We start from the raw sequence: 10,190 nt of genomic DNA on the forward strand, positions 1-10,190 counted from the left end.
CATCTGTTAAAGGGGCTTGGTGAAGGTCCTGATCTTAGTGAACTCACCATTCAGAATGTAGAACGTTTTTTCTGCAAACTGTATGGAGCAATGAATGTTAACAACATCAACGACGTTCAAGTAAGCATGTTTGTGAAGGGCATGACAATAGAAAGATTGCCACCAACCAGAGATTCTCTCTACTTCCACATTCAGTGTTCTCACTTCCAGGCTTTGGTCTGGTGGCAAGCCCACATGAGACGCATATTGTTTCAGTACAAAATATTAAGAACTGGTACCCTAATGAATATGTTGTATAGTGGATTTATATTCAGGAGACATTGAACCTTCAAAATATCATGTATAACAACTTTTACCCTCAAATGGCTTCATCCAATGTGTACGTGTCAAATTTGGAAATGTATGCATATATTAGCGCATATTTCAGTAGATTAAGCCTCATTTGCATATTTAAACATTACATTTCAGAAAACTTGTAATACAAAAAATACTTGTCTTAATGTAAGTGACAAACTGGGAAAGTGTTGTGGTGATACATAAAAGTTTAACATTTTACCCTATCTACCAGTTTTTTTCTCACCTGAGTGCAATTTTTCTTGCATACCAGAAATTCCCCTAAATTAAACTTGAATTTCCCCTGGGGATCAATAAAGTATCTATCTATCTATCTATCTATCTATCTATCTATCTATCTATCTGTCTAAATTGCCGGTAGCCTAGGCCTACTGTTTTCTGTCATCTCCAAATCAGGTTCTGCGTGCGCTCAGGGGGTAGCAGGTCCCCCATGGCCTTGTGTTGGGAAACCAAAGAGGTATTCCATTAAGTAGCCTAGCCTAGGCTAATTAGGGGATAACCACGAGGATTAGAGATATCTTGCCTGTTACTGACAGATGAAAGTCGTATGCATTGGCGATGTCCACAAGGTCAGTCCAGTTTTGCCGTTTTGTCCGCTTTGTTAGCGGCTAGGTAGGCCTACAGTAACGGTATTTTCCAAGTTCTTTGGTCTTGCGATCTAGGCTACTTCTTGACCGTACTTCGTTAATACAAGGCGTAGAAATCTCGTTCTTTTTAGAGATAAATTGGCCTCTGGCACTCAGAATTACGGATTTTGATCATCCAGTAATTAATTCAACATTTTAAGCAAAATCACAAAAAAAGCTCTGTATCGAAGCTCATTATTTTGTTGCCAATAAGTTCTGTAACCATGAACCAGAATCTTCTAGTATTCAAGGTGATCAATGGCAATGGTGATCATGGTGATTCATGGCAATCTTCTTAATAGTCTCAATGGGTTCAATATCATCACACCCCAGCCAAACCACTTCACCTGGACCTCTAGTCTTCAGTGACAACGTACTCTCTCTCTCTCTCTAGGTCCTGTGGTATCCACGAGACCACATTCAACTCCATCATGAAGTGTGACGTCGACATCCGTAAGGACCTGTATGCCAACACTGTGCTGTCTGGCGGTACCACCATGTACCCAGGCATTGCTGACCGTATGCAGAAGGAGATCACATCCCTGACACCCTCTACCATGAAGATCAAGGTGAGCGTCGTCTCCGTCTCTGTGTCCGTCTCTCTCTGAAGATGGAAGTGGCAGGCCCCTGTTTTGAGTGCTGTTCTGACCTCTGCATGTGTGTATGTGTGTGTGTTTCAGATCATCGCGCCCCCTGAGCGCAAGTACTCCGTCTGGATCGGTGGCTCCATCCTGGCCTCCCTCTCCACCTTCCAGCAGATGTGGATCAGCAAGCAGGAGTACGACGAGTCCGGCCCCTCCATCGTGCACCGCAAATGCTTCTAAACACACGGCGGTGTGCTCACACACACACACACCTGTGTGTGGCATGGCCCCAGCAGTGTCGGGACTCCTCCACCTTCTCCACCTCGTCGCCCCGCCCATCCCCACTGGGTAGGGTGAGGGGGGGGGGGGGGTGGAGTCGGGGCTCTTGAGTTAAAACTCCATTTCCTCCAGTCGTTCCCGGAGACGCACCCTTCACAGGGCAGCGTACACACACACACACACACACACACACACACACACACACACACACACACACATACTCTATCTGGCCTGAGGGCCCTGGAAGGGTGTTTTTTGGTGTTTTTGTTTAGTTTTTTTGCTTCTGTAAATTATGTGTTTTTGTACTTGCAGCAGGGACACCAGGCAACGTTTTCGTGTTAATTATCCATCTTCGTAAGTCGGTATATGGTTAAATGACTCGTTACAGGCCAAATGAAGACTCTCTCATCTGCCTCTACTGCCTGTAGGAAGAATATCCTGCTTGCAAGTTCAGTGTATCCTAGAGATTGTTGCAAACGTGTGTATAGTGGCAGAGCCGGCGAAGAAGCAGCAAAAACCCTTGACAGAAGACGCAAAAAAAAGGAAAAGTTTTTTGTTTGAAATTCAGGGTGGGTGCAGAAATGGAGAGCTTTGCAGTAATCCAAGTGTGTACATTTGCACAAGTTGCAGCTTACAACAGTTCGTTCTTCAAAATGAAGTGACTTTTAAAAGGGTGAAGAACCCCATGTGCCCATTACAGGGAAGGACTTAAGTTCAGCTAAAATGGCTGCCCTTGGTGTTTCTCAATGTGTAGGCCTATTCCTTTATTTCTGTTCTTTAATGAAGTGATTGCCTCGACAAACACTTAAACAGGTGGTCTCCACGACGACAGCAAACTGGGCTGATTCCATATGTGCTGTAGACACTATCAATTGAAATCTAACACGCGTAGAGACGAGTGTGGTAAGTTGTGCTGGAGACCTTCCCAAATTCTAATCGGAGGTAAAGGGCACGCTTCCACAGTGGTGGACGATAGTGGTGTGCAATACTGTAAAATTTGGTTTCAATCCGATACCAATTAAATATAGGGCTAATACCAATACTGATATTTGTAACTAAAATCAGTTTATATACTTTTATGTAGGGGCCGAACAGTGTGTTATGATTAATGACGTGAATAAAACATCAATATGCTAATGATTTTATGATTTCCACTGTTAATAATTTACAAACATTTCAGCAACGAAACATTGCAAAGCGGGCATGCAAGATGTGAAAGGAATGGTGTTTGCTTGACTGTAGGCTAGCCCTTGGTGAAACAGGAACAATACATTTTGAACAAATTGAGAGATATTGGAAGTAAACTGAAATTAAAGTATCAATCCCATCACGTCACCAATACCAATGTTGGTATCGATACTATCGATATTTGGATCGATATGCCCACCCCTAGTGGACGAAGTACACAAATCCTGTACTTGAGTGAAAGTAGAGATAGATGAGATGCATGTGGTCAAATGTTACTCTAGTAAAAGTAGAAGTGTTTTTACTTTTCCACTTGAGCGGAGTACAAAAGTACTTGCCTTCAAATGTACTTAAGTATCGAAAGTAAAAGTCCTGAAATTAATTATGACTAATACAGTTGCATTTACTATTGTTGAAATTATTCGGCACATTCATTGAGCCTTTCTCCTTCATTCAAGGACAAAATCAACTGAATTGTATGTAGAAAGACCTAAAAACAAACCAATGTGATATCTTATCTTAGATACGTCAAAGTAACCACTTTTTGCTTTGTGTATGGCTTTACACTTTTGGACCAAATCAATTATGTTCCCTTCAGTGTTAGTGTCAGATTTTTTATCATTGTCTGTCATTGTATATCTATCTCATTGTCTATCATCATTTATTTGATGGCGTCGTAAGGCTATTTATGGTAACATCAATATTGTGAAAAAGGGTCAACAAGGTACAGTAAATAGTGGATTTAAAGCCTAGTTTGCTTAATAGAAAATACACGTGTAAGTAGATATGTATTTGGACAGTCTTTTTTCCCAAAAGGAACTTCAGCTGTCACAAAATGTAGTGGAGTTAAAAGTAAGATATTTGACCTAGAAATGTACTGGAGTAAAAGTAAAAAGTCTAACAAAATTGAAATACTCAAGTAAAGTACAGATACATGAAAAAGCCACTTAAGTATAGTAATTGAGTAAATGTACTCAAGTATTGTTCGCTACTGTGTTCACTAAACGGCTGCAGTGTGTCAAGGGGGCATCTGTGGCCTACTGGTTAGCACTTCAGACTTGTAGCCGGAGGGTTACCGGTTCAAACCCCGACCAGTAGGCACGGCTGAAGTGCTCTTGAGCAAGGCTCCTCGCTGCTCCCCGAGCGCCACTGTTGTTGCAGGCTGCTCACTGCGCTGGGATTAGTGTGTGCTTCACCTCACTGTGTGTTCACTGTGTGCTGAGTGTGTTTCACTAATTCACTGATTGGGATAAATGCAGAGACCAAATTTCCCTCACGGGATCAAAAGAGTATAAAAACTATAGTTCACACCTGAAGTAAGAGTTGAGATGTGATCTTTCCACATGTAGAATCAAAATGGCTACAGTGTGTTGAGTTCACATGCACATCTCAATGTGCACCCCATCCTACACCTTGATGTGATCTTTCCAAATGTAGAATCAAAATGGCTACAGTGTCATCTGAAGTAAGAGTTGAGATGTGATCTTTCCACATGTAGAATCAAAATTGCTACAGTGTGTTGAGTTCACATGCACATCTCAATGTGCACCCCATCCTGCATATCATGTATATATGTTTAATGTTAAAAACAATGCACCCCATCCTGCATAGCCTATCATTAAATGCAGTTTTGACACGTGAATTGTGAACAAAGACTTGTTTTTATTTAATAGGAATTTGCTCGCTTATTTAATTAAAACATACAAGCAACTTCTCCTGTGGAAGTCTTCAGTGATTGCATGATGATCATAGGTAATCACATCCATACCACAGCTCCCCTCACAACACTCCACACAACACCAGATCCCTTCTGAACCAGAACCAGACCCTTCTGAACCAGATCCTTCTGAACCAGAACCAGACCCTGCCCACATGTTCGTATCGGCCCAGGCTACACACAGCACCAGACCCTGCCCACAGGTTCGTATCGGCCCAGGCTTCACCAGCTATTTGGGCATAGTTTCAGCAGATAAGCCAGAAACATTTATTCTCACCTGAGTCATATTTTATATTTGATGGAAACTAATGTTTTAAGGGATGAGTTCTTGTTATCTTAATAATCCAATGTAGCTATTTACAAGTTGCAAAAAAATAACTACATATACTGCAGTTTTTTTCTCGAAGTAGCCTAGGCTACAGTGCAGTACAGTAGCCTAGTATTTTCATGTCCAAAATACTGCATTTCTACAGTAAAGTACAATGCAGTTTTTTCGTGTCCAAAATACTGCATTTCAGCAGTAAAGTACAGCACTGTACTATGCAGTAGGCTACAATGCAGTTTTCGTGTCCAAAATACTGCACATATTTCCTCCAAAACTGCCGTTTTGACACTTGAAGTAATGCAGTATTAGGCTTTAATATTTTTTAAAGGTTGTTGTCATAAATGCACAATTTCAAATGAATGCATAATAATTTTGCACTGAAATACTATATGAAACTACAAAGACTTGGGTAGGCCTAATGAATACCGTACCCATTTATTTGGTAGGGTACATTATCGTGTCTCATCACAATCATGACTGATGGGAGGGGTGGTTGCGTTAAATTGTCGCAATGTGACAAACTAGGCATCCGAGATACTACGCATTCAACTCAACTGACTGAAAACAGCAGTTGTCAAGCACCGACAGTGATATTACAATTCCGCCGTCGAGACAATCTTTGGTCGAGCTCTGCCAACAGGCAGTGAAAGTATTTACAGAGAGACGGTTGGTGAAAATTGGAATTTATTTCAAGCAGGGGAAATTAGTTTGGGACGGAACGGAAGTAGTCCCGTCGATTCTGTTGTTTCGTGTACATCAACAATTCACAGGCGTTTAGTTCCACATGTTTTTGGGGAAACCTGTTTGCCTTTACCTCAGGTTCGGCATTATCATAATAGTGACAGTTGGACTACTATGACAGGACAGGACCGTTCGTAGCATGTCGGTGAGTGAAACTGTGTCCTGCCAGTTCTGTCCTCCTGTCAAGTCAATCCAAAAACCTAACGAGTTAACGCTAGCTAACGTTACTATTAGCCAACAGCTCCAAGCCGGTGGAATATCATCAATGTTTAGCATGCTTTTCACGAACGTAGCCTACCTTTGCGAGAAGTCTGTATAAATCGTAAATTATATTATGTTTGTCTCGCTCTCTCACGATGTTTGTTGACTCAAGGTGAGTAACGTTGACGTTATGTCGAGTCTGATTGCTCCAGAAAGTGTCAACCGTCCAGGGGAAACAATACTACGTTTTATTCTATTTCATTCTAATGAAGTTTTATGGATGTATGACACACTATCAACACATTGTCTCAGTCTATGTTATGCAGTGTTGGGAGTAATGCATTAAAAAAGTAATGTAATTACAGTAATTCATTGCTTTGTGCTGTAATGCAGTAATGTAAGGCATTACCAATACAATTTCAGTAATATTTTACTCGGTACAATTCTCAGTAACTGAAGTTACTTTGCTTTTTAATCAAAAATTGAGAAATGCTCAATTGGCACCAGAGAAAATTATCCAAGAATTAAAAAAAGTAATCTATGCTGGTCCTGGAATTTGATTGCCTTGTTTAGATGACTGTAGAAAGGGAATTTGAGTTATCTCTGCCCTTCATGCAACAGATCTAACATGGTTAGGCTATACTTCTCATTTCAAACAGTGAGAATAACTAAAATGTTGCTTTTACAGACAAATATCGTAGCCATTATTCTCAAATTATTTGCATTAAGTCTACACCACTGTAAGTGGAAGGAAAGGCAACCAGCAATGATGAGAACCATTTAAAGTCAACATACAATTTCACTATGGCTATTTTACTATATTAAGTTGTGAGTGACCTTTGGCCTTTGGGGCCTACATTGTCTCATGAGCCATAACTGCAACCATTATATTGTTTTTTTTTTAGCCATAAGCATAGCTCAGTCATTATGCCATACCACATCACCTCCTGCCGTGTAATGAGCTGCATTGAACACATGAAGATCTATTGGGAACACCAAATCCATATTTCCTGTTATTTTGGTGAAAGTAATGTAAATGTAGTGTAATGCCTTACAATTCAAAGACAGTAATATTGTAATGTAACAAATTACTTTGAGATGACAGTAACAAGTAATAAATAATGCATTACGCTTTTGAAGTAACTTGCCCAACACTGATGTTATGATCATAGGTGGAATATGTTACGGCCTAAAAAATAAACGGGGAGCAACACACCGACACTAAAACACTAAATATCTACCTCTCTCTCTCTCTCTCTCTCTCTCTCTCTCTCTCTCTCTCTCTCTCTCTCTCTCTCTCTCACGTTGCGTTCATCAGTAGGCTAAGATGTTTGCTAAGTAGTTCTGTGCCGTTCTGCAGGAGCACCGTTGTCATGGTGCAGCAGCCCAGCCGGTTTATGGGATGGTGGAGCCGCATCTCTCCTTCATCACGGCTGCCGACTGCCCACTCGAACTGCACGACCGCTCCGAGGTTGGATATGACGGGCTAGCGGAACGCTCGGAGGTTGGAGATGACGGGCTAGCGGACCACTCGGAGGTTGGAGATGACTGGCTAGCGGACTGCTCGGAGGTGGAGGTCCTGCCCGACGGCATGGCGGAGCGTTCGGTGGGGCTGGTGGACTGCTCGGATGAGATCCTGCTCAACATTCTGCTGCACGTGCCACCTCAGGACCTGCTGCTGAACGTAGCTCGCGTGTCCAAGCGACTGCACGCGCTCAGTAGGGACAAGAGTCTCATCAGCCACATCAGTCTCTCAGAACAATACACAGTAAGATTCTCTCTCTCTCTCTCTCTCTCTCTCTGTCTCTCTCTCTCTCTCTCTCTCTCTCTCTTTCTGTCTCTTTCTCTCACTCTTTGTACTCTCACAGTAAGCTACAGTTTCTCATATGTCCAGGCACCCATGAGTGTCTATGTTTCTCAGAACAATACACAGTAAGATTCTCTCTCTCACTCACTTTCTCTCTCACCCTGTCCTTCTCTCTCTCTCTTTCTTTCTGTCTCTTTCTCTCACCGTCCCCTCCCTCCCTCTCTCTCCCTCTCTCTCCCTCTCTCTCTCTCAGGTGTGTGACGAGCATGTCCGCTCACTCCTGCGCTGCGTGCGTCCTCAGCTGCTCTCCCTGGACCTGGCCGGTTGCTACTGGCTGTCGTCGGCGTGCGTCTCCGAGGCGTGGGCGTGCAGGCAGCTGCGGCGGCTGGACGTGTCGGGGTGCCCGATGCCCGCGGGGCGCCTGGCCAAGCTGCTGTCCGGCCTGGCACAGCTGACGGAGCTGGCACTGGACGTGGGGGGGAGGGGCTTGGACCTGCGGGCGCTGAGCGCCGAGGCGCGGGCGACGCTGGCGAGGCTACGCGTGCTGACCCAGACGCTGCTGGTGCCCTCGTACGGCGTGCTGCCCCTGTGCCCCCAGCTCACCCGGCTGCAGCTGCGTCTGGAGGTGGCGGGCACAGGAGCGGGCATGGGAGCGGGCACAGCAGGAGAGGGCGGCGTGGAGCTGGCGGTGGGCCAGAGCAGCGTGCCGCACTACCAGAGCCTGAGCTGCCTCGATGCCCGACTGGCCCCCGGCGCCGCCAATCGCACGCTGCTGGCCCTGCTATTGGCTCCCCTCAGCGTGCGGCCAATCACGCGGCTCAAACGCCTCCTGCTGTCCGCTCCAGGCCCCGCCCCTCCGCGCCCGCCTGCCCTCAACGGCCTATTGGACAGCCTGGGGGAGGGGCTAGCGGATGGGGGAGGGGCCTCCACCACGGTGCTGCAGCTGCCTGGCTCCTGGTTGGACGAGCAGGCGTTGAGGCGTGTCCTGTCGCGGGGATGCCCCGCCTTCCTGAGCCTGGCCCGCGGAGGCCCCTCCCCTTGTCTCCCAGACTACGACCTTCGACCCCTGCGGAGCCTCAACCTGAGCGGGTGTGGCCAGGAGCTGGATTCTGATTGGCTGCGGGCGCTCTGTGAGTCCAGCCCGCTGCTGCGGCACCTCAACCTGTCGGGGATGCACTACCATCACCATGGAGACGGGGGCGCGAGGGCGGAGACGCACCCCTGCAGCTCCCTGGCCAAGCTTCCACACCTGCTGTCGCTAGCGCTGTCTGTGTGCGCCGTCGCCGAGGGCAACGGAACCTCGCCGTCGCCCCCGGAGACCAGCCCCCTGCTGGGCCTCCGCAAAGTGCGCCGCGTCGGCGTGGAGACCTACCGGCCGGGGTCGGAGGTCACGGAGGGTGTGTCCTGTCTGCGGCGCCTCCTGATTGGCTGCTCACGCCTGCAGCAGCTGGAGTTGGCGGGGGCGGAGTTTGTGTCAGCCACGCCCCGTTACGAGGCGCCCATCCGCAAGCAGGCGGCCGGGTGTGCGTGCGCGCGCGGCGTGGGCGAGGTCGCCGTGGCAACGCTGGCGCTGAGGCCGTCGCTGCGCTCGCTCACGCTGGCGGCGATGCCCGGCCTGCAGACGGGCGCCAGCCTGTGCCAACTCACCCAGTGCTGCGCCAACCTCCGCACCCTCTCCCTCGCCAACCTGGGCACCACACACTCCGTCTGCTACACACACACCCTCCTGCAGGCTCTGCCGCACTGCCAGCACCTACGAGACCTACGGTACACACACACACACACACACACACACACACACACACACACACACTCCGTCTGCTACACACACACCCTGCTGCAGGCTCTGCTGCACTGCCAACGCCTACGAGACCTACGGTACACACACACACACACACACACACACACACACACACACACACACACACACCCTGCTGCAGACTCTGCCCCACTGCCAACGCCTACGAGACCTACGGTACACATACACACACACACACACACACACACACTCCGTCTGCTACACACACACACACACACACTCCGTCTGCTACACACACACACACACACTCCGTCTGCTACACACACACAGACACACACGCACACACACACCCTGCTGCAGGCTCTACCGCACTGCCAGCGCCTACGAGACCTACGGTACACATATACATATGTATACGGTACACAACATATGTATACGTGTCTGTGTCTGTGTGTTGGGTGGAGAAGCCTTACTTGAACGCTAATGTGGTGTGTGATGTGTGTGTGGTGTGTATATATGTGTGTGTGTGTTAGAGATGCGCGGATGGGCTATTATTTTATCCGAAACCGCATCACAAAATTCATCATCCGTCCGCTATCCAACTGCACCAAT

At 46.9% G+C, this 10,190-nt stretch overlaps 2 protein-coding genes across 2 annotated transcripts in view; both read left to right on the plus strand.

The window, feature by feature from the left end:
- Positions 1-1,380: 1,380 nt before the first annotated feature.
- LOC143138410 (actin, alpha skeletal muscle) lies at positions 1,381-1,866 on the plus strand. The gene is made up of 2 exons (XM_076298883.1): positions 1,381-1,549; positions 1,661-1,866. Exons 1-2 carry the CDS (start codon positions 1,412-1,414, stop codon positions 1,802-1,804), a joined length of 282 nt encoding a protein of 93 aa, XP_076154998.1. The 5' UTR covers positions 1,381-1,411; the 3' UTR covers positions 1,805-1,866.
- A 3,988-nt stretch (positions 1,867-5,854) lies between these two features.
- Positions 5,855-10,190, plus strand: part of fbxl18 (F-box and leucine-rich repeat protein 18) — a 12,311-nt gene continuing 7,975 nt past the window's right edge. The window contains exons 1-3 of the mRNA XM_076298884.1: positions 5,855-5,956; positions 7,373-7,780; positions 8,073-9,586. Of these exons, the coding sequence (XP_076154999.1) occupies positions 5,951-5,956; positions 7,373-7,780; positions 8,073-9,586 (1,928 nt within the window). The 5' untranslated portion in view covers positions 5,855-5,950. The remainder of the gene's footprint in view (positions 5,957-7,372; positions 7,781-8,072; positions 9,587-10,190) is intronic.

The sequence above is a fragment of the Alosa pseudoharengus genome, unplaced genomic scaffold (genome assembly GCF_046254945.1).
Source record: "Alosa pseudoharengus isolate Yale_2024_CS ecotype anadromous, Long Island Sound unplaced genomic scaffold, YU_APseudo_1.1 YU_APseudo_1.1_scf_21, whole genome shotgun sequence".
Taxonomy (NCBI): domain Eukaryota; kingdom Metazoa; phylum Chordata; class Actinopteri; order Clupeiformes; family Clupeidae; genus Alosa; species Alosa pseudoharengus.